General features: G+C 39.0%; 1 protein-coding gene across 1 annotated transcript in view; it reads left to right on the forward strand.

The window, feature by feature from the left end:
- Window positions 1-6: 6 nt before the first annotated feature.
- Window positions 7-25,748, forward strand: part of magi3a (membrane associated guanylate kinase, WW and PDZ domain containing 3a) — a 171,058-nt gene continuing 145,316 nt past the window's right edge. Inside the window, exon 1 of the mRNA XM_065285758.2 lies at window positions 7-332. Within this exon, the coding sequence (XP_065141830.1) occupies window positions 26-332 (307 nt within the window). The 5' untranslated portion in view covers window positions 7-25. The remainder of the gene's footprint in view (window positions 333-25,748) is intronic.

Raw genomic sequence — 25,748 nt, forward strand, 5'->3', positions numbered from 1 at the left:
TTTTTAAAAGACTCAAGGATTAAACATGTCCAAGACCCTGAAAAAGAAGAAACATTGGTCCGGTAAAGTGCAGGAGTGTGCCGTGTCGTGGGGTAACGCCGGGGAGCTCAGCGCCGTGCTGGAGATATGCGGCGGAGCCGAGCACGGAGAGTTCCCGTACCTGGGACAGGTGTTGTCGGACGCGATCGTGTGCCATGTCGGCCGGTTGCCCTGTCCGGGAGACGTACTGCTGGAGGTGAACGGCACGCCTGTCAGCGGACTGACAAACCGAGACACCCTCGCCGTCATCCGCCACTTTCGCGAGCCACTCCGTCTGAAGACTGTAAAGCCAGGTTAGTTTATTAACCCAGTGTCCGTGTTTCAAACCTATAGTAAGGTGCTTAGACAGGCCCATTCTGTTTAAGTGTTTACTATAGTGTACTGTAGTATTTTGTAGTTTATTATAGTAATGACTATACTTTGTTAATATATGCTTTAATATATGCATTATATGTAACTATAGTAAAGTGATAAAATAGTAGTATTACTATAGTAACTAAACTGCCGTAAATTATAGTAATCACTACTACACTATGTAATGTATACTGTTGTATACGTTCATATACTATGTTAAGGATAAAGCTACAGTACCTAGGCATTTTACTGCAGTTTACTATAGTAAAGTATACTATAATGTTTTCATGTGGGATGTTTGAATGTGCCAAGCATACCCTAAAAGCAGTATGCCAGTTTCAACCTCATAGTCTTTTACTTTTTCCTTTAAACTTCGTTGTTGGGGTCTGCCTGTGATTAAATGAGACCCCTCTTGGGAAAAAGTGGATTTTAACTGAAGAGATTTATCATAGTTACCACAAAGAAGGGCAAATTGGGACTATCCATCACAAGGAGGTTTTCGTAACACTCACGAGTCACGACTAGAGATAAATGCTTTCTGTTTGTGGAGTACCACAGTGATTTCATTAATGATGTTGATATAGATACATTTACCTTGCGATGAAACTCCAATATATTTGCTGCTATAGATAAGTTACACATGTCTGCGGGTATGTACCATTAATCCTGCCTTGCTGTATACGGGTAGAAGCTTTGCAGAAGGGGTGAGACTTGAGCTTTCAGGACAGGTGTATGGATCAGGTGCGGGTGTGTCTATACTTATGAATAAATTGTTAATGAGTGGGTGAATGAGCACTATCTTGGTTTTGGCCGTGTAACCTCTGGCTTGTTTTGTGACTCTTTTGGTGTCACTAGCTAACCCTGGAGTAGATCAAGATACACTATGCTATAGGTGTAGGAAATTTTGTAAACTCTTTAAATATTTAGTCTGTAATCCTCTTTGCCTTCAGCACAGATGTCGTCTGAATTTCCAGCCCCCCTTCTTTCCACTGTCCACCTCATTTAACTTGTTAGCCTGCCTGGACGATCACCATTTGGCTCCTTTATGCCATTACAATGCTGTTTTCAAGATGTTTTTACTTAAAGGGGATAGTTGCTACGGGCACTCTATGTCTTTTTACTGTGTGCTTGTAAATGTAGTAGAGGTGTATTAGTACTCTGTCTAGTATGACAATAAAGTAGTAGGAATTTGCATTGTCATAATTGCTTTAAATTGGCACCAGTAAAGGAGTTGGTATCAGATTTTACCAGATGATTATTGTGAGGTAGTGTTAGTTTTTAAATCTGCCAAAGGCTGCAAAAGTAGAGTCCAAAAGTAATTGAATAAGTTGCTCTGATGTGTTCTGTCTGCCTCCTGACTCAGCAAGAGAAGAGTGGAGATCTATAATGTTGTTTTCTATGAAAATTGATTTTCTATGAAAATGTAAAAAAAAAAAACTTCATTGCATCCCCTGTCCTTGGTCTGAGAAACAGGTGCACCCATCCCAGACTCGTGCCAATGCATCCTGATTAGGCTGACATGGCAACCTTGGCTCAAACAGAGCAAAGTTGTTTTTAGTCTTATTGTGCTTCGTGTGTGTGTGTATGTGTCTGGGTGTCCTTTAGTTTATGTTTAATTCATACCATCTCAATCATTGATGAGTCCCTGTGCTTTAGAAGAGGTCAGCTCAAAGGGATCATGTGTTACCAGGAGACTGCTTGGCCTTAAATTTGAGCCACCAATAACACTGTCACAATTCTTCACACCACTGTTATGAAGCTTAAAAACCTTTTATCCACAGGGTTTGTTCATGGTTGTCGGCCTATTTTAGTGGTCAGACAGAAATTCAACCCATCTTTTAGTGCTTTTTCATTGCATAGTACCCCATGGTTTAGGTCGGGTCAGGTCAGGTCGGCTCACCTCACTTTGGCTTGCTTGGTTTTCCATTGAGTTTATTAACACTTCGGAGTGGGAGGGATTATAGGTGTGTCGTTATATTGGCACTACTCACAGCTGTGACATCATAAAAGTGAGTTATTGGAATTCTATACATCCCACAAAATAAAAATTTACCAGCACAAATAGATGTTTGCACATCTCGTTTATTACTACCTCTGTCTCACATGACAGTTTTTGTACAAACACCCGTGGCATCAGTCGACGCGCTCCTCTGAGCTTCATGTAAGTTGCATTTAAGCATCTATGCGGACGTGCTTGTCGCAAATGTGCCGCTACAAACTACAAGTCTGGAAAAAACTGTTATGGTGTTCCTGATTCTCAACCTTTGGATGTTTTTCATCGTTAAAAGGGAGTTTGGGAACTTACAGTCTTAAAGATGACAACAGGTTTACTCGAGACAGCACAAGCTAGCATGAAGATAAAGCTAATCTTTAACATTACAGCGATTACGCTGGTAGTGACGATTCTCTCAGACCAATCAGGCTACATTTACATGGAAACGATCTGAAAAGAAACCGCAAAAGTGGTGTTGCGTTATCACTTTTTATTCCGTGTTTATACGAGCATTTTGAGGGGGAAATCTGCGTGCATATGGTGACGCAAAAGTGTGTGATATTCGATGTAGTATGCACTCCAGGCGGCTAGGTGGCAATGTGAAGCACTGACACACAACAACACCAAGTCCGTGAGCCTGCGTACAACCTTCTTCCTGGTTCTCCCAGGTCTCATTCAAAGCCGTCTGGTTTGCCTCCGACAAATTGGCGCATCAACAGTTTCACTGAGGTAATTAATGTGCCTTCTCTGATCAGTAATACTTGCTGTGAATAATTCGTACAACTGCTGGAAAGACTTGTATATTTATCAGAGCTGCTATGGCAACTTGAAGGTCCGACGTATGGAAATAATCTGACATGTTCAGTGTTTCCCACAGGATTTTGAGAAACTGTGGTGGTGATGACGCCACCCACTAATTAGCATATATGTGACGTCATCATGTCGTGTTTCATTTGATCTCGTGTTGGCACCTGAAATATGTTTCACTTCTACTCTTTGATCTGTATCTGTTTTTGATCTGTATTATATGTCAAATTATATTTTAAGCCGAATTAAGCTGTTTTAAATAGTGAAATAAAAATGTAAATGGGAATCATGAAAATTCTATTTGTGGGGGACAGTGTTGATTCTGTGGTGGGCCACCACAAATAAATCAATGTATGGGAAACACTGCATGTTTGTTGTTATTTTCCTGAACTGGCGCATGCCTGTGACGTAAACGCGTGCGCGACGAGAGCCACCATGAGCAGACTTTTGCGTTTTTACTCTTTAGACGAGAACGCGACGGTAGATCGTTTTTAAGATTTCCACTCTGAAGGGTGGTTTCACTTTTTTGCGTTTTTAAGCCCCCAAAACGCCGTCGCCGTGTAAACGAAAGGCACATCCGATAAAATATTTTTACGTTTTTACCCTCGAGCGTTCTCGTGTAAACAGGCCCTCAGTGATCTACAGTGTTTTCGCGTGACGTTGTCGTTTTGGTATCAGTCGGGTCACTTGAAACCCCATCCGGGGTGGTACTAAAAAAAGTATTGGGTATTAAGTACTGCACCCAGTGAAAAAGCCCCCAAAAGTAAGCTGACCCGACCCAAACCAAATCGTGGGGTACTATGCATTGGAAAGCGCCTTGAATGGTAGTGCATAGTTTTAAGTCTAGGGCCCTATGAAAATATTTTTATTTTTCCCAGATTCAGTTTGATTTTTTTTCTCATTCAGTTTTTTCTGTTAAATTTTTCAGATTTTTTTCATTTGCAGTTTTTTTTTAGATTTCATTTTTTTATTTTTCTGTATTAATTAAATCTAACTAATTATTAAACGTATTGTTTATTTATGGTTTGTATTTCAAAAGTTATATTTGGGTAATGCTTACATAATTTTATAGTAAAATCCAACATTGAATCTTTTTGTATGCTGTCAAATTTAACAGTACAAATAAAAACTGCTTGATGGCCATTGAAATCCATTAGAGCCAGCCTCTGCATTTAACTCCTTTTATGTGAGGAGGGTCTTAAATTGGCTAAATGTCCTCTCACTGTCAGTTGACCCAGTAACAATTTTTTCATATCACAGCAACAGTAAAATCCAAAACATTGAATTTTTGGTAGAATTTCTCAAATTTTTTGAAGACTTTGTGGTCTCAGACAGTCTCTTCAACATGGTTTCTCTATTCAAAATGAATGTTGATGGTGAATAATATTGTTAACTGCATAATCAGGTTGACTGCATTGCATCCTGCAAACATTGAAATTTTCCCACATTTCTATTGTTTTTATTTGCCCGTCAATACCAAGGCAACAAACTGATATTCGCAAATAAGTTCTGATGGCTTTTAAAAAAACGGTTTATACAAAATTGGCCAAATGCAGCACTACAGGGAAAATTCCATTTTCATGTCTTGATTCTGTGATGCCTTCCATGTTTTTTGCATTGCAGAAATCATACGGCCTTTTAATTCACAGTCAAGTGGTGCTTAAGACGGATAAGGAAACAATAGATGGAAGGAAACTGAGCTTTAGCAGGAGACGGGTGGTTTAATGCACAGGCCACATGTATGGATCTGTAGGGGATACTGTGATGTATTTGGTCTTCACAGCAGTTCATCTGTCTGGAGGTTGTGTGAAATAATTAGTTGTTTCTGTCATTTCCCACAAATGCAATTAAGCTTAATGCAGTTAAACTTTACAGCCACTGTTTATAGTAAACAGATGAATTTTGTGTACTTAAGCACTGAACATGAAATTACAGCTTTGTGGTGCCAGATTATTAGACCGCACTGTAAGTGAGACTTTAAGAAGCGAGGACGTAAAATAAGGGTTGATGCACACTTTTCCTGAGTCCGCACTTGCAGGCTTCACAGCAGATGGCTTACCGACATTCAAAGTGGCGTTACGTCACAAAAGTGCTGACTTGTAGGAAGACCGGAGTGTTTAGGGTGCTATTCGGGACAGGGCCAATGATGGTGCCTTCATGTTTTTGAGGCTAGACAGCTCTTGGGTTTCCTAAAACTTCTTTCTCCACGCTCTGTGTTTTGAATGAGATTAAGGTTAGCGAATGATACACTGTAAAACCTAAAAGTTAACTCAACTCAAACTATTTAAGTAAACCGGTTGGATTAGACCATTTACTCAGATTTATGTGTTTTAAAACTTAAATGGTCTAATGCAACCGGTTTACTTAAATGGTTTGAGTTAAGTTAACTGTTAGGTTTTACAGTGGGTGCACTGCCACTTTAAATAACCTCAAAACCTCAAATTGTTCTCCAGTAAAGTCATCTGCGTTTTAGCACTGCTATAAATATCATAAACGTAGTTGTGCATTAGAACCAAGCAACGCTGATGTCATCCATCCTGACCAGATGAATGGTTGTGGTCCTACATCTGCGAAATCGCACTTGACTGCATTGTCTGAAAGTGGCCTTGATTAACTGCAACTGTGCAATTTCCACACATTGTGTGGAAGAGTGAAGAAAAGCCTGAGTCACGGACTGGATGCTGTTTGGGATTAAAAAGCACCAAGTGTTTCGTTAGTTACGTGTCACTGAATTTTCATTTTTATTTGGATTGCAGCTTCATTTTCATTGCTAGATTGAGATTTTATTCTCAATATTAGCAGTTACATAGCAGTTTCCACCTTCAATGGTCCAAAGGTCTTAGATATGTGCCTTTACAGACTATCATACCTGATAATAGAGTCATGACAATCTCCTCTCTTTAAATATCACACTATTTTGCACTAGCAATGCAAAAGGACATATAGGACATGATAACTGTGTAGCAGGCAAGCCATGAGTTTAATTCAGTTTTCTCTGGTTTATAGTTCATATAAACCAGTCTGCTTTTCATAAGCGCTACCAAGGTTACTGCTTGAGCTACAGTTCATTGTGTGAGGTCAGACTCTGTCATTCTCTGCAGGTTGGTAATAGACGATTATTGAGCTGACAGGGTTTATATCAGCTTTGTGAAACAGGAGAACGCTTTAATGTGGTTTCCTTTTGAAATGTTCACAGCTTATGAGCAGTCTGTCACAACCAGCTGCTGTGGACATTTGTTATTCACACATAACTATTAAACTACTCCATCAAAAAAAGGTACAACACTGGTTCATTTTTGTACCGTATGGGCGTATGGGTATACAACACATTGAAATGTTGTACCTTACCTTTTAGTCTCTTTTTTTCTATATCAATTTTCTGTAGTGGCTCTTTACAAGTTCAGGACAAGCCTTCTAGTTTTGTGCTGATTTCTGGAAGGCTGAGAGGTTTAAGTATATTTGTGGTAATGTCTGTTGTTTTCACAACGCATTTCAAAGGCAACCATCATCTGTGGCAGATACCATTCAGTCAGTAGTGGCTCCTGACTATAATTTAGGTAGGACAGTTCTCGGTGGTATCGTAGGCTATATGACTTGCCTATGATTAACTGTTAGTGGTATATAGTGTAAGTTTTACATTTAAATGACTTACGCATACAGAACACTGGGCGCTTTAATGCTGAATTTGGTTTTAGTCTTCAGATAACTGTTTGAAAAATGAAAAAGCATGGGAAATAAAACAGTTTATTTCATTTAGTACAACCAGACAGCTTAAGCTTTATGTCAGCCCACGACTAAATGCCCCATTGAATGACTTTTCAATAGTCCCTTTCACACATACAGTCTTTACTGGTAATTTACTGGTAAATTGCAGTTAACATGTGACAAGTCATGTGTGAACAGAACCTTTCCGGTAAATTAGTGCTCCCAATTTACCAGTAAGACAGGTTGTAAGATTACCAGTAATTTACCGGTAAGTGCTATGTGTGAACGAAAAATATAGGATTACCAGCATTTAGAACGGACGACGTCAGAATGCTCTGACAGATCGGGCCAATCGGAAAGTTTTTATACAGGTGACTTGTTTACCCCCGCACTGATTACAGAGGTTTCCACACACATGCTGCTTAAAAGTCGAGCACACTTGAAGTTAACATCCACATTTCTTCAAAGTTGTTTAAAACAGCTTACCATCTATTTGCCAAATTGCCAACATCCTTGTGAAGCCTAATGTGCAAACGCAGGTTCCGTTTGACGCCGCCTAACGCAATGTTGTTTGGTCACGAGCAACTTTGCGACCGTTTGCCACAGATGTGAAAACACAACAAAATACGGACCGACGATATTAAGTCATAACCCGCCATTGTTTACAAATACGACACGGAGCTCGTCGGCCGGATGCCACAGGTAACTTCTGCTTTCTCTCCGAGTTTACCGGTATTTTGATACTGATGTGTGAATGATGTCTTATTGGTAAAAAGACGGAACGTCACTGCACGTGTGAACAGCACATTTTTGTATTTACTGGTAAATTCATTCTGGTAAAATCATGGTAATTTACCAGAATTACTGTGTGAAAGAGGCTATTGGTTGTTTGGCCGTTGCAGTATTCTTCATTTATCTGGCTTCATCAGAGCAAAGTTCTTTGAAAAACTAACAATCTTTCAGACAAATTCTGTAATAAAAAAATCTACACTATTACAATCAGGTTGATTTGTTTCTCTTGCAATGCTCACAAACTGAAGAATCAGCAGTGTTAACGCTTTCTTATGTGGAATGATATAGCATTGTCCGGAACTACATTCACGTAATGTAAAAGCTAGAGGGGCAGATTCAAATCTGCCCAAATGGCTCTCTATTAGGGCTCACTGCATTTCCATTTTTCACCACAAATTTACATGGGGAAAAATGTGGGGCGCTGTTGAGCTCACGTGCCTCTGCCCATCTCAGCTCGGTCATTACATACCGGAGCCAACCTAGCTGTGTGCTCAATTTCCAAACATATTTATCTTACTTTACGGCTTAAAATAGTCTAGAAACTCTGAGTTACAAGTTAACGAGTTTAGTTTTTATTATGTTTATGTAAAGTGATATATTTGGGGTGGATTAATATTTTAATATACTTGCCCATACCGAGGAGCCGCGCCTGCGTTCAGTCAACCTGTAGATGAACCATGAATGCCATGTAATATACTGTGACGAAACATAATTTGTTAAATTACCATTTCACCTGTCATATTTTTAATAAATGTCTACACCAGTAGTTTCAGTTTCAAGTGAGGGCTTTCTCTCTAAATTCATTCTGCACTTACTGTCATTTCCTCAGTTTTCCTGACATCTTTCTTTTTGATGTGAATGACAAGACATACAACTAAAGTACTCTGTCAGGGTATCCATACACCTTTCTTTTACAGTTCCCATGTGAAATCATTCCTAAATCTAGTCACACACCCTTAACCACCCATCCATGAGGGATGTATGCGGCAATATCCAAGATAGACGCATCTGCTCGGAATATTAAAGCATATCTCCGACCTCTGCCAGCAGAAACAGTCTCACGCTTTCGCCGTCTCTTATCAGCCTTTCTGTCAGGCGAGCAGAAGAAGGGCTTCTGTGGTTATGCTTGTCTCTGCTTGTGATGCAGTGGAACATTTTGCCATTCCTGCACTATTTGTCTAATGCACTATGAGTCTTAATGACGATTTGGGAGATGGGAAAGAACGTGTGGGAATGAATCGCATCAGTATGCTGTTGTTTATCTCTTTATTGCATGGACACGGCTAAGATCACAGGAAATGACATTTAGTGTTCTCTAGGGATGGGCCATGTTGTGTCTAAATCAAATTATTAGCATCTTCAAAGCAGTCACCCTTTGCCTGGAATTTGCAGAAATTTACCCTTGGTATTTTATCAAAAGGTCTCAACCTGCTTTGAAGAAGTTCACTTTTTGCTGTTCTTCCTCATTTCTTCAACATTGGTTTAATACAAAATACAACCTATATTTTTTGTTTTCTACATAAAATTGTTGTATAATGTAAAGAACATAAAAATACAGTGTGCATCAATTTTCGTCATCAGAAGAGTGCTACAAAATGTTTAAAACCCAGCATAGATTGTCCTGTAGGACCTACATGTACAATGTAATATGTAGCCCAGGAGATGCATTACATTTTGTCGCATTGCGCATGCTTTGAACTTCTGTGTACACGTACTGTGTCAAATAAACTATATTTTACAAGGCTGTGCGTTCGACCATGTGCATACATTCGCGTATATATGTTAAAAACAGAATTCTCCAAGCTTTGCGGTGTACTATCCACACCATAAATTATGGTTTATTTTTTGTGCATATAGACGTGCAAAGACGCAAATAGATGCAAATTCGCACTGGGTGTCACAAATTTGGCGACATGTTTGGCGCAAAGCGCAATACCTCAATTGTCTTTAGATTTTCAAGTGCAAGCCAATTTAGAGAAAATGCTTATTGGTCCTTCTGGTTTGACATGTCCAGTTGTATCAGAAAATGGAGGAAATGGCTTTCATGAAAAACTTATTCTTGTGAGTAATTTAAACCAAGTAATATTTACTTTGCATTTGGTGTGCACACACCATTAGTCATAAGACAGTTTGTCCTGTAAAATTGCATCTTACAGCAGTGCTGCTGCAACCATACATACGCAGACGGATGTCATTTGTCATTGTCAAGTAAAAATAAATACACAGAGACCCCTCAAGACCATCTGTTCTATTCAGTTGTACTTCATACATGTGTTTTTGATTGCAAAAATGCACCCTTTAATGGTGAGTCCCTATGAGACGTGTCTAATCCAGAGCAAGTAAACCCATAAACAACAATGATGGGCTATACATTTACACTAGTCAGTTGAATTAGTAAATTTGCATATCCCTAATGATGGCTTTTTGTTAAATTCATTAAATACATGACTATAGAGAGAAAGAAAGAATACAAGCTTGTTGTCACGTGTTACTGTTTATGTGTCTTAATAGGCTTTCCAGGAATGTGGCTTTTCTGATGTATTTATGTTCCCTGGCGATATGTGAGCAGCTTGTATGTAGATGACCCAGACCAACATGTTGCACAGTTGCGGGAGATCAGCAATGCAGCCAGTGGCTTGAGTCGATCTGTTGCTCCTCTTCATCATCTTTTAAAAATCAGTGTTGTCTAACTGTGCAAGCCTTCATTTTTTTTCTGTGCGGCAATCATCTGCACAGCTTGTCGGTTCATAGGGCAGCCTGCTTATGCTGTGAGGGAAATGGATAAGGATAATTACCTGCCCAAATGAATGTAGTGGATTTGGTTTTGAGCCTTCATCAAATATGAGAGGGGGAGGTTTTTGCTAGGGCCATTTGCTCTTGGCTGTGAGGGATCTTTAATGGATGAATAAAGGTGTTCTTGTGAAAAATAATTGATTTCGATTAGGATATAAATAGATCATCACCTTGAAGGTAATGTCCAGTGTAGCTCTCTTGATGACTTGTATACCCTCTTTGTAATGCGTTTATGAGCTCTGGCTTTGCAATATCACGGTGAAATGTCTTTGCAGGAGCCCAATCTACAACTTTAACAAAAATAATGAACAAAATTAAAGCACAGCTAGGTGGTCTCTCACACTTCATTCTATTCCCTAGGAATCAAACCCGCAACCTTGGCGTTGCAAGAACCATGCTTTACCAAATGAGCTTTTTCCTGTGATTTCATTGGTCTTCATTAAGCTTGTGCCGTCATGTAGCGCACACCACAAAGGAATGAAAAGTGATGGCCTTTTGAAATCTTAATGCCTCCAAATATCTTGCCCTTCTCTTGAGCACTCAGTGTGTGCGTATGCATGCTTTTGCATGAAAATGAGAAATTAGGACAGGAATATAGATTGTTCCTCTCCAGTGGCCTTTCGAGATGAAAAGTAATTACACTGATAGGATTTGTGCGGTCCTGAGGGTTGTGTTAGACGGTAGCTATTTGTTTGCTCACTTTGTGAAGATTCAGACGTCCACAGATGTTTCCTGCCGCTCGGTGTGCGCTGTTAGCACAGGTGCTCTATTTGCTTTTATTTATGGAAGGCTTTCTAGCCATTTTTCTTGGTTATTTGAAATGATTGGGTTAGTTTTACAGCTGATATCATCAATCACCTGTATAAACATCCGCCTCATCTTGTATGACTTCAGTGAAGGACAAGCATGGGAATCTAAAATCACATTGACCGCATACACATTGACTGAGCGAATGCTATCTCAACTACTGTCGTGTTTGTCTTCTTCAACATTCCAGTTTAGAGTAAACATCTGTCCCTGTTAGACATTTAGTATAGGAGAAGGTATTTTAAACTTTTTTTTACTTTTACTTTTATTTTAAACTCACTAGAGCATCAGCTTATGTATATGCTTGAAGACAAGTTTTTGAAATTATTCAGATTGCTCCATCAACGTTTTCCCAGAATATCTCAGCATCCCTTGGAGAGTGTTACAGGCGAGAGAGAGAGCTGCTATGTGAAACAAGCTTATTCTGTGGTTCTGTTGTCGGTTTTGGTTATTGCATAATGACTACAGAGTAGCTGGGACCAATACCTGAAGAGAGCTTTCTATAGACCCTTTTACAGCTCACGTGATCAAATAGCCTGCGCGCGCATTTGGGCAACGGAAGTGGTGTTATTCCCCGTTGGTTCTAACGTGTTAGCAACTCAGAAAGTTTATTAAAAGGGTTTCCCAGCATCAAAATGTCTGGTTGTTGCGTTTGGTTGCACTAATATAATATACGTATATATGTATCTGGCAACTTTGGTAAATGGTAAATGGACTGCATTTATATAGCGCTTTTAACAGACCTATGGCCATCCAAAGCGCTTTACAATTAGCCTCACATTCACTCACACATTCATACACCGACGGCGGTGTCAGCCATGCAAGGCGCCAGTCGGGAGCAGCTGGGGTTAGGTGTCTTGCTCAAGGACACCTCGACACTTGGTCCGGTGGAGCCGGGGATTGAACCACCAACCTTCCGGTTTGTAGACAACCTACATGAACCACTGAGCCAGTGCCGCCAGTGCCAACTTTATTTTTGGCCATCTGCTAACGTCTTCTATCCACTCCACTATAGTACACAGATCTGGTAGCTATGTTTATATAACTTTGTATAATTCTTGCCATACTTCCATTGTCTAAATGCGCGTGCAAACGCAGCCCATTATCATTTTGTACAAACAGTAAAATGGTCTATTAGCAATCCATTTCATCTTACCTTGGTTGGGATACATGGCAACATTTCACTTACTTTATAAAATGGTTTATTCTAGTCTTGGATTCTGGTTGGTCAATAGCTGTGTGACCGCTGCATGCAACGATTCGTGGGTCAGTGACAAAAACGGTTTGGCAAAATGAGAAATTTCATAAATATTTTTAAAAAACTTCTTTTTAACGCATGCATCAGGTTTATTTCAATGCACATAGTGTATTTATTTTGATTTTATGCAGTAAAAAATTACATTTGCACCATTTTTATGAAAGTTAAGATTGAATGGACCTGAAAATGTTTAAATGGTGTAAACGCCAATTGAGCCAAAGAATGAAAAATATTAAAAATTGTATTCACCTTGATGGCATGTAAGCATAATCATAAAAAACATTTAAAAATATCACACGAAAATACATTTTATTAGTTATTTCTACATTACATTTTAATGCGTTTTTGTAATATTTGTCCAGAGATATGCTGAAAACAGTTCTGTTTTCTAAATAATCTTTGACAAAGGATGTAAAAATGTATGTAAAAAATCATATTAAACTAAACTAGATGATTATATTTTATTCCACATTTTTTATGAATCTATTTCTATTTTCATAAAAAAAAAATACTTGTTACACCAATTGACAGACCGGTTACACCATATTGATATTTTTGCAATTATCCCCCAAATATTCTTTCAAAATTAAATTAAACCAGAAGTTTTTGACTTGGTCTACAAAAAAGAGAATGTATGCAAGTAATTTTTGAATTTTAACCCTTTTACATTTAATTGACCCATACAGACACAAAATAATTTACATCACGTCATTGATCGTCTGTGTATTATTCACTGCACAGCACCCATAGCAACTACATTTTACAAAATAAATGTATGTGAAATATTTTGTTGCGGTTAACAGCTGGTCAGTCAGGGGCTATTATTATTATTATTATTATTATTATTATTATTATTATTATTATTATTATTATTATTATTATTACTAATTTAAATCTGAAATGGATGGCCCAGGTATCTCTAGCCTTAGATGACACTAACTGATTGTATATTTTCTTTGCTGGCCTTGCCAACATACAGCAAATACTCCACTTATCTCATAACGGCAGCTCATCTCTCTCGCTCAACACCCTGCCCGGACGAGATTAGTACACCACGTCCTCATCAGAATTCACGGACGCTATGATCCCTCCACAGGCTGTTCGGATAGCCGTTGATGGTTAGGTCTGTTAACAGCTTATTGATCTGGCTAGCCTTGTCCTCTTGCGTCAGCCTGCAAGCTGTGGCTTTGAAGTCCAACTAAGGGTCGGATGAAGAACTACCAAGGCTGTTTGTGACTCATACTAAATGTTCCCAAAGATGACAGCAAATAGCTTTTCCAGTCCTGTTCAAATGAAGCTAAGGTGGAACATCTTCGGTTATGTGTTAGCAGCCCACTTCAATGTCATCTGTTAGCGTCAATAGACCATCAAAGTAAAACGCAACTGAGAATGAAGAACATGGCCTTTGATGTTTTCACCAATCCTTTAAAGTTCAATGAAATGTGTGGCTTTTCTTTTACACTTTGTAGCATTGTGATGGATGTGTGTGTTTGCGTTAGGATAATGACCTCTTTATTTTGTCCTTGTGGTTCTTTCACATGAATCATTGGTTGGTGTGTTTGGTTTGTAATGAAAAATGTGTGTGCCGTATCTCTTGAGTTTTATTCTTTTAAGGGGCCGGAGCTAGGCCGTCCGAAATCATGGATCGTTCCATGGTTAGGGTTAGAGACTCGAGGGTTGGCATTGGAAAGGCCCTGTCGGGTAGAGGAAGGGACCTGAAGGGAGAGGAACCAGGACTTAAGGGGCCTGAGCTGAGGTCGGTCCGCCGTATCTCGGCCGTGGTAAGTGACTTAAGCCCTATTCGGACGGGATTAGTTTTACAGGGGGACCTCTGAGAAAATCGTGCTTCTCAGAGGTCCTCTTTGTTTTTAATCCTGTCCGAATCGGCCATGTCTGTGTTTTTCTCTGACGACCTCCGTAAGAATTCCAGAGCAATTTACCTACTGTTTTTCGCCGAACTCAGAGGTCCTCTGAGAAATTTAATCTCGTCCGGATGCAAATGTCTGTGTTTGCCCGCAATATCTTTTAAAAACGCGGTTCATTTCGTGTTTTGGCCAACGTGATCTGCCGTAAGGTCTTACTAATGCGCGTTTATTGTATTTCCTGAGTACCATTCATTCAGATATGGATGTTTTTTCCCATTCGGCAAAATAAAATAATTAAATCAAGACGAGCTGAATATCAAACACTGTTAAGACTAAACACTGTAATATCAGTAACGTTATAAGAAACTCCGTTCAAAGTTGTTCAACTCCGAAATGGTAATGTTAATTAATAAAGATAATAAATTGTTATAAATCATTGTTTCTTCTTTTTTTGGGGGTTTATTATAAGCAGACAGTTATATAAAACACGTAGGCTAACGTTACTTTAGTATGATTTGTATATTTTATTTTGATTTGTTAAAATTAAATTAATAAATAACATGTTCTCTCATAATTGTACATTTAAAGCAAAATATTAAACATTACAAACACGCGTATCCAGAGCAGGTGCTCTTCTGCAACGCCCAAATGCATGAAACAGACACTCCCATCTCTGGAATAGCCTGCATCATTTTAATCCAGTCCGAATCGGTACATAAAATCACAGACGTCCTGGGGGACACGTTGAAACTCAAACGTTGTTTGGAAAACTAATCCCGTCCGAATAGTGCTTTAGTGGTTGGCTTGTTGGAAAGGCCCCATCGAATAGAGGAAGGGGAGATGTTTTTGTAACCAAAATTCAGAAATTGTTAACCCAGAGTTAATCTTTACTCTGGATAAACGTAATTGATAGATTTGTTCAATTTTATGTTTTTTATATTATATATAATTTAATCCCTAACTTCTTCAATAATGGATTTGGCACAACTAAATCCTGATAATAACTTCAGCAGAAATTACTGCTACTCTTTATGGTCCCAGTTTTACAAGAACATCCTCAGTTTGACAGACCAGTGTGCCAGCATTTCAAGCAAAAGATCTGATACTGCACTGAAATAAGCTTTCATATGATGAAATGTCATTCTGTCTAGTTTTTCAATATCAGATTTTTGTGGCGTTCCTTACTAGGGCTGGGCAAAAAAAAATAGATTTTTCGATTAATCGTTTTTTAAAATGTGGTTGATTCAGAATCGATTCTCAAAGAGCAGAATTGATTTTTTTTTCTTTCATATTTATTTCTGCAAATTTTGAACGAAAGATTAACGTTAATTGAATTACTAGTCTTCTTCACTAGATGTCACCCTATTTTTTGCTTTGTGCGAGGTTACCAAGGAGCGAGAGGCAAGCCTGTAATTCATTAATTCAGTGCTTAAAATGGCGGTTTCAGGTGCTTCATCGATTTTATTAATTACCCACTTGTAACCTGCTGTTCACTAATCTTTTTATTAGTATAGTATTTGTATTTAATCTATATTTATTGTGTTGAATCGAGAATAGAGTATAAAAACCGTCCCGAGAACCGGAATCGTAAATTGAATCGAGAATCGAAATCGAATCGATTTGACAGCTTGTGAATCGAAATTGAATCGATCTGGAAAATCAGAATCGATACCCAGCCCTATTCCTTACTCCGTGCGGCTCTTGGAACAAGGCTTGTTCACCTCTCCGGGCCCTCGTCCTTTTTTAAGCAGTCAGTAGGATCTCTTGACTGAGACTTCTTCATATGTTGTAAATGGTTGAATAGGCACCAGATCTTCCTGTTTTTCAAGTCCTTGATCAGCATGGGCTTTCTGGTTTGACATCTTCCTAGTTATGTTGTAAGCACTGGTACTGTTTGTCGGTTATAAAAACAAGTGTTGTGGTGTACAAAGTGTATGCAATCTCTACACTGTCAGAAAAAAATTGCCTAGTTGTCACCCTGAGATCTAAAGAGTTCATATAAGCACCTTAAAAGTAGGCATGGGCCGGTATAAGATTCTGGCAGTATGATAACCTTTAGCAAAAATACCACGGTTTCACGGTGTTACGGTTTTGCCATTGCAACACTAAAATGTGTTAAAATAAAAATAAAGCCTTTAAATTATAATATGCTTTCAAAAAATATATAATATTTTTGTAATGTATATTAAATGTAAACATCAAATCAATCACATGACTTAATGATTTAATAAATTTTGTATAAACACAGCTCATACCTTGAAGACGGTATCACAGAATATTTCAGTGGTTTTGAAACCTTGACTGTTTAAAACCTCGGTATACCTTGAAGCCGGTAATCGGCCCATGCCTACTTAAAAGTACCATATGTATAAACATCTGTAGCTAAATGGTACATATTAGGACCTTTTTAAAGGGTACTGTCCCAGTGGCAGCATCAAACCATTTTTATACAATTGTTTGTTTTATAAAAAGAAATTGGAGGCTTTGTGGTAGTAGTATTTAATATGCTCAAGTGGATTAGACTTTATTATGTATAAAATTAATAATGGGGCTTGCAACCGTATTGTTGTAAAATATTTCAGTAGTCAAGATTTATGACAAGATTTATGGCTCCAGTTACAAACCAAGAGAATGCATTATTTTATGAGTGCACATAGTAAACACAGAGTGAAATTACAAATGCTATTTATTCAACAAATGCTAATGATGTGTTCCTGTAGATCAGTGGTAGAGCTTTGTGTTAGCAGCGCAAAAGGTCGTGGGTTCGTACTGTACTGATCAAATGTATACCTTGCAATGCACTGTAAGTCACTTTGGATAAAAATGCATAAATGAAAATGTTTAGTAGTACAAAGTGTTGTATTAAAAAGTGCTTCCAAGATTTGTTTAGGGCCATCCTTCCCAATCCTTGTCCTCAAGTACCCCCCTCCCAGAAAGTTTTAGATGCCTAATTATGATTCAACTCATCAGCCTCCTTCCAGAATGTTTAACATGTCTCCCTAACAAACTGATGAATTAAACCAGGCTTCTTAAATAAGGAGACATATAAACCCTTCTTGTAGGGGATTAGGGATGGGCATTCGATTAAATTTTTTTAGTCGATCGTCGGGAGAATTAACGATCGACTATCGATTAATCATTAATATTTTTATCATAAAAAATTATTATTTAACTTTTATAATTTAAAAATGTTGAATAAAAAAAATACAGCGCGTTTTCCTCCATGAGACCTTTATTACAAGATCAACTTGTGGCAAACAGTTAAACTACATTTAGTTAGACAAACGGAAGATATATGCGCTTGAATATGCGGTGCTCTAAAGCAGCGGAACCTGCAGCTGCGAGCCGCATTCTTAAACAGAGACTTAAGTTGTTCCAAAAAATCATGACCTCTTCATGATTATTTTTTTGAAATCAAAACGGAAGGTCAAACTGCTTCAAGACACATGCTACGCTAGGCAACGCAACCTGCATTAGATAAAAAAAAGTATTCGATTAATCAATAACAAATTAACGTCATCGACTAAATTCTTAACGATCAATTATCGATCGTCGATTAATCATGCCCATCCCTATAGGGGATACTCAAGGACCAGGATTGGGTAACATTGGTTTAGGGTAACACATTGATTTCATATAACCAAAGGCTCATGTGAATTCAAAATAACAGTGGAATGTGAAGAATGTCCCTTTGTACACACTGTTCCCGTAGTAAAAGCTCACAATGGAGTATTGTTAACAGGTGTTTGCACCAACTATGTCATACAACATTGCATTCCTCAGTGTGGATTCAGACCCTGTTATAAAGCTACCACTTGTTCATTGTTTCCTTTTTAGTTGCATCAAGCAAAACAAGGTTTATTCAAGGCCAAAATAATTCTTAACATTAACTTTTTAGTTCTTTTGTAACGTTTTTCTAATAGTCGTTAAGGATGCAATGTCCCTGTTATTGTAAGCGTATTAAAGTGCATCTCTTTTGATGTATTCCTGGAAAAGTGTTAGTAAGCTTTAGTTCACTGAGTTTTAGGACAATTGATGCATCTTGAGTTTATGTTAGCTTGTTAAATATATTTTATTTTACAGGACAAAATAAAATCTTGAATTTTACACTCAAACAACCTCACTTCCACGAAGCTACCTTGTGTCTTTCTGCGAACTCCTTTGTAGCTTGCCAAAGAGACAAGGGGGTTCAAAATATTAACAGAATGTAGTCGAACTGCAAACATGGTGTCATCACACAGGAATGTTGACCTTTCAGAGGAGCGACTTGAATTTGCACCCGCTCCCTTTGTTTTTGTAGAGTCGCGATAGCGAGGAGCCGTGCGTTATGTTATTGTAAATGTCTGCTGCGGGGTGGGCACGGCGAACGGGTCATCTTTTAAACGAAAACATTCTCGCTTCGACCTTGCAGCCTTAGCTGAATTCCAAAAACACGCTCGAGCTCACATGGGAGGACAAAAAAGCATTTTGTCTTTCTTAAATGGAAATGGCTTCGATTAGCTGTTTTAAGCGTCGCTCATGAGCTGCCATCGCTCACGGCTGCAAACATCGAGGGGAAACGGCCAGCATCAAGACTGCAAATGAGCTCCTTTGGGGGGGCACAAAATCAGTCTGATGCAACACATTAAAGCTCTGCAGCTTTGCAAGCACCTAGCAGATGATTGATAAAGTTAAGATAGTTGTTGACAGCCAACCCCCCTTGAGAACTACAACCTGCCTGACCACATCCAAGGGCGTAATGAGAGTGGTTTTGGACATCTGGCACCTCAGATGAATACTGGTTACTGCTTGCACACCGGCAAGAACTAGTCGTGTTATGAATGATCAAAAAAGTTGTATTTTTTAATAAATTACGTCTTGCAGTATTGCTTTGTGCTTGGGTGCTCGACAATTAGAAATTTTGGCACCTAAAATTTATTATGTGTCTTGCTACTAAGAAATTTTATGCTGCACTTTCTATGCTTCATTTAAGGTTGCTTTTTGTTTGTTCTTGGCAGTGGCCAAACTTATAAAACAATGGTATTTTTTTCAAGTGGAGTGAATTAAGACATGTCTACAAACTCGTGGACAGTTTCACGCCCCTATAGAAAGATCCTGCACACGTTCTGTATTATTGGGCCATGCTAGTTTATACTGGAGTGAAACAAGCAAGCGATCCCCTACCTTTTTCCTCCTGTGAACACAATCCTCTTATAAAAGAATCATGTCTTTAGGAATCTGAGCTGTCTGTGTTTGGATCGGTGTGAATGGTCCACTGTGAATCTGACTCCAACTGCCTCTCTTTTTCCCTGGCAGATGCACGGCAGCTTGCGTCTCGCAGGGAGAGATGTTTCGCACAGCTGTACCAGAACTTGGCCGGCTCTGTTTCTCGCCTCTACCGTGAGACTAAACTGCCAGCATCCGATTTATGAACGTCTGTGGCCAAACTGAACCGTGGCTGACGCAGGGTCCTCTTAGGAGAAGGATTCAGCCCATAAAACATTTCATAGTATAGCTAGGGAGACAGATTATTAAAACGTATGCATTTCTACCTGTTTGCTCTCCGGTTGCACTTAGAATGCATAATAAAAAAAAATCTGCATTCTGCTTGTCTGCTGGCTTTTATCCAAACAACATCACAACAACGAAGCAATCGCCGTCATCAAAGGAAACCCCTTTTAGTAGATTTATGAAGTGCCACAGCTATCATCTATACGAGCCCGCTTGCTTACTACTTTAGCCTCATTACAAACATCTCCTCAATATCTGCTTGCTGCCTGTCTGCTGATCAAACTGTAAAAAAACGCGATCTCTGTAGACAGCCCAGGCTTCACAAACGGCAATAACAACACAGTGGCCAAACCTACAAACAGAAACCATAACAAAGTATTCTAACCAATAAACGACAAGAAGGATTTGGGGGTGGGGGTTGGACGCGTTCATGAAAGCACGGAAGGGAGTGGGAGGACTTAGCTACGCGCCATCTGTTTGAAAACAATTCAAACGTCAACAAAAACTAACGTCTCGCAGATTCGCTTAGAACGCCTTTAATATTGACTAAAGCCATGTCAAAGATTGAATTTAAAGTAAAATCAATGAATAAGATAACATTTTAAAGGGACACTTCACTTTTTTTGAAAATATGCTAATTTTCCAGCTCCCCTAGAGTTAAACATTTGATTTTTACCGTTTTGGAATCCATTCAGCTGATCTCCGGGCCTGGCGGTACCACTTTTAGCTTAGCAATGATATTACGCACTGGCCGAAAATAGTCCCCTTGTTAAATTTCAATAGCATGGGACTATTTTCGGGCAGTGCGTAATATCATTGCAGCCATGTTACAGCAGCAAAGTCCTTGATTATTACACGAGAATGAGAGTATAGTTCGTAGCCATATCGGCCTAGAAAATCTCAACTTTTAATTTTCAGTTGTTTTTAGTACACGATGTAACGACAGAAGAGAAAGTTTTAAATAGGAAAAATATCAAAACTCTTTGGTTATTAGCATGATGCTAACGGTCTAATCAGATTCAATGGATTGTGCTAAGCTATGCTAAAAGTGGTATCGCCAGACCCGGAGATCAGCTGAATGGATTCCAAAACGATAAAAATCTAATATTTAACTCTAGGGGAGCTGTAAAATGAGCATATTTTCAAAAAAAGTGGAGTGTCCCTTTAATGCTCATAATGTCATAATTACATTATAAGACTGGACATTATAAGATACTATTCATTTACAGTTGCTATTTTATCCTTTGCCCTATTCCTTTGCTCTTGGCATTTGATCCCAGCAAATGAGTCCAAAGTAAGCCAGCCGGGGCTCACAGCCCTGACCTTCCCTCTTCAGATGGCTCCCACAGCCCCCAACCTGCAGTCATCCCTCCACAGTGATCATCTCACCCGCTCTAGGGTATGTTTCCCAAAAGCTTCATTAGCTTACTATGGTCGTTGATACCATTTGAACTCTATTGGTAACAACAGAACATGCGACCATAGTTGCTTTTTGGAAACGCACCCCTGGTCGGCTCTATTATTGGAAAGCTCCATTCATTCATCAACCTCTGGCCTGCGATGTGAAGTGGCAGGGCATGTAACTAAGCAGCGCCAGCTCTTGCTTTTCCCTTTTTACTCGTTCTCACTTTTGTGTCTTCTCATCTGTTTCTTCTCACTTATCTTCTCTGACCAGTCATCTCCCGCCCTTCGTTTATTTCTTTGTCCTCTTTTTAGCTCTCTCTCGCTTGTCGTTTCTCCCTTTTTAATTTCACTATTGTTTATTGTCCTGTGATGTGGGAAGGACAGGAAGCTGAATAAATTGGGCTATTGTTTCAGGGAGTTGACAGGGGCTGTTAATATGGAGGAGGAGGATTATATGGTGATGAAGAGAGAGACAGTGACTGTCATTTACGAGACACCTCCTCCTTTTGGAAATCTTAAGGTGCTTTGCTATGCGGTGTGCAGTCCAGATGCTTTGTCCAGATATGATCTTAAATGTTGTCATTTTGTAATACTGCGTCACTGGCTTTTATTGGCTTCGCACGAGTGTGACTTCAGAGCATTTGATACATTTTGGAGACCATGATATAGAATGGTGTTTACTTCGAGTTGTTTTGGAAGAGTGAACGTTTTGAGTTTTAAGGGGTCGTTTTCAGTTCATACCCATGTTGACTACAATGATAAAGTCTTCCTGTTTCGACTGATGGATGAGAAATGACTGAGGCTGAAAACTAGCTGCTCCAGTTCATGGGTTTCGGGGAGTAACTGTGGGTATTGTGTTTCTCCACAAAGCCTGTATTACCAGATCTCTCCATGGTCTCCAACAAAGCGACATCATTCCTTTTACAGTCAATTGAAAGGGAGATAATTATTGTGTTTGCACACAGAGTTGGTTTTCCCAATTTTATGGAATTAACTCAACAATCCATATCTTTCTAAGGAAAATTGCAATTGCGCAAGCCGGCCAATGACTGCAACCTGTTACATTCCAGCATGCGCTCCTGTGTCAAAGTTCGTTCACTCAACGGACATCTTGTTTATACTCCTGGGCGCTTGTTTTCTTTGTAGGCCATAGGAATGTGGCCAATTCCAAAATTGCGGGTACATTTCGAGTAGAGAAGGAAAACAGTAATTAGTTTTTTTCATAGGAACAGTTTAAATTTAAGATTTCATTTTTAGCATTTGCTGATCCTAAACCAGTAAGATTTAATATGCTAATAAATCAATGTACCGAAACCATTAAAGGAGTTTAGCTTATTCACCGTATCCCCCAGAGTGAGATAAGTCCACACATACCTTTTTCATCTCCGTGCGTGCCGTAACTCTGTCTAGAGTAACCACCGCTAGCCTAGCTTAGCACAAAGACTGGAAGTAAATGGCTCTTGCTAGCACATTGTTCCCAATAAGTGACAGGACTATATTCTCAGAAGACGAAGCACTGCTACATGGGCAGAGTGATTTGCGCAACTCTGCGCGAACTCTCTGCTCCTCACCACGCGGCTTCTTTGGTGCTGCGAGAAGATCGCTCCACCCAAGTAGCAGTACTTCGCCTTCTGAGAATATAATTTCCATGGTTAAAAGATGGCTGTGTGTCATATGACCTTGTTATTTGTACACGCTGGGACTAAACAAATCACAACACATAAATAGGAAAATGTTGCCGTTATTTTGTCACTTATTGAGAGCAGTATGCTAGCTGGATCCATTTACTTCCAGTCTTTGTGCTAAGCTAGGCTAGCTGTGGGTGCGTTTCATCCGTAGATGAAAAAGGATTTATGGACTTATCTAACTCTGGTTGATATGGTGAATAAGCTAAAGTCCTAAAAAGTCAGCGTGTCCTTTAAACAAGCATGACTAGAAGGAAAAGCCTAGCAAAGCTCTACAAATCTTATGGTGAACCTTTAAATATCTTTTGAGGACCACTAATGCTGATGCCTAACTTTGTAAAGTTAGTCGACTCGTTTGGTATCTTGTGACCCCTGGGTGCACATATTTAATGGAGCGATTCATGTACTTACGGATCAAGGCTGTCGTTGGATTGTTTAAATGTCTTTTTCATTAGTTCCCACCCAAACTATTTTCTGATTTAATCATTAACTAGCGGTAACATTGTAAAAATATTTGCACAGTCACAGCTCCGAAACGATAGTTTTTTTCATTTGGATCTGCAGATTACACTTCTGGTAATTCCTCACAGAGTTTATTTATGAGAATTACTTGCGAATCGGATACATTTTCTCTCTTTGTTTGTTCTACCCATTGCGTTTCATTTATATTTAATGCATTTCGCCGTGCCAGGCAACCCTATCGCTTTTAGCCCACAATGAGTCAGTTTACTACCTACCCTGCTGTTGCAGTTTGGGCTTGTGAAAAATGACTCGTGAATGGTTGCCACTGTTTATTGTGTTGTTGTTTTGTCCCCAGGGAGCACAATGAAGCCGGTTATCTCTTTGTCAAGGATGCGCAGTGCATAGAAAAGCACTTGCTGACATCTGCCATGGCTATATTTACCTTTTCTAAAAGACAGTGCGTACATGTTTGCGACATGTGAAATGTAAAAACAGATGATGGTTTTGAGTGGGGTTTTTTTGTGGACATATCCAGGATGTTTTTGTAGGATAATAAATGTTCATGTGACTAACAATATCATATTTAGTTTGTTAGTTATACTTCGTATTCTTTAATGGTGTTTGTTTGCTGTTGCTTTTTGTTTTTCAATTTCACACATAACGATAGGACGTTTGCTTTTTGCGTGCTGAGACAGTGTGGCAGTTTTTTCAGGATTTTTCTGCAGATACTAATTGTGATTGTTCATCTTTGATGTAATAAAGCTAAATTGGATGTTGATGGAGGCACTTGGTGCTTAAAGGCATTCTAATACATGCACCAACACTAAAAATGACTTTCATTTGAAAGCTTTACTACGCTAAACAGACTGTTGGTGGGCATTAGGTTAAATTAGGTTTAATCCTCTCACATAAACCAACTAAGCTTTCAGTTTTTAAAAATACACACTTTAAAACATTAAAATGGCTTTCATGAAGACAAGTTTTGTCTAGTGTTTGCATGAACTAATTCTTAGCCAAACAAAAGTCATTGCAAACACAGAGCCCTTGTAAATTCCAACAGGTGTGCGGCAGACAGTGGGATTGAGGAATGGTAGGAATGCACTTGTGTGTGTGTGTGTGTGTTTCTGGAAAATCAATTTTAATAAGGTTTTCTTGCCAGGGATTTTTTTGTTTTATGTGAATTGTGTATAACCCATTATTTACCAGGCATGCTAATCCAGTTTATGTTTGAACCGGTTCTCCATCTCTCAGGGTTCCCTGTGTCCTGTTAGGAGAGTTTTTCAGGAAACTGTTTTCCTGGGTGCTGCACATGGTTGTTTGTCTGGGCATACCTAAATCTTAGTTTTCCAGTCTGTCCATCAGTTTGGCATGTGTTTACAGATAAGGCTAAATTTGATTATGCTGCATGGAGTCTCCAAGAGCGCAGACACATTTTAGTTAGAAGTGTTAAATCGGTAAACAGAGCGTAAGGTATGACCATTGCTGATATTGTAAGGGGGACTGCTGTTGTGTTTAACCATGTTTGTGAAATACTCAGATAAGAACTGGACAACGTGTTTAATATTAGATAATTTTATACTGAAAGCAAAATTAAGCATTTTTTAAAACTGTATGGGATGGTTTTCCGGACAGGGATTAGCTGAAGCCAGGAAAGGCCTTAGTTTAATTAGGAAATATAAGTAGTTTTAACAAACATGCCTTACTAAAAACATTACTTGTGTCCATTTTGAGGCAAAACAAAGGGCACTGATGTATTATAAAGGGACACTTCACTTAAAAAAAAAAATGGGCTCATTTCCCAGCTCCCCTAGAGTTAAACATCTGATTTTTACAGTTTTGGAATCCATTCAGCTGATCTCCGGGTCTGGCGGTACCACTTTTAGCATAGCTTAGCACAATCCATTGAATCTAATTATACCATTACCATCGCGCTCAAAAAATAACCAAAGAGTTTCGATATTTTTCCTATTTAACACTTGACTCTTCTGTAGTTATATTATGTACAAAGACCAACAGGAAACTAAATGTTGCGATTTTCTAGGCAGATATGGCCAGTATCTATCTATACTCTCATGCTGGCGTAATAATCAAGGACTTTGCTGCCGTAACATGGTTGCAGCAGGCGCAATGATATTACGCAGTGCTGGAAAATAGTCCCCTTTGTATCTTTCAATAGCAGGGAGGGGACTATTTTTGGGAACTGCGTAATATCATTGCGCCTCCTGCAGCCATGTTACGGCAGCAAGTCCTTGATTATTACGCTGGAATGAGAGTATAGTTCCTAATCATATCGG

This window comes from Paramisgurnus dabryanus, chromosome 21, assembly GCF_030506205.2.
Source record: "Paramisgurnus dabryanus chromosome 21, PD_genome_1.1, whole genome shotgun sequence".
NCBI classification, from domain to species: Eukaryota; Metazoa; Chordata; class Actinopteri; order Cypriniformes; family Cobitidae; genus Paramisgurnus; species Paramisgurnus dabryanus.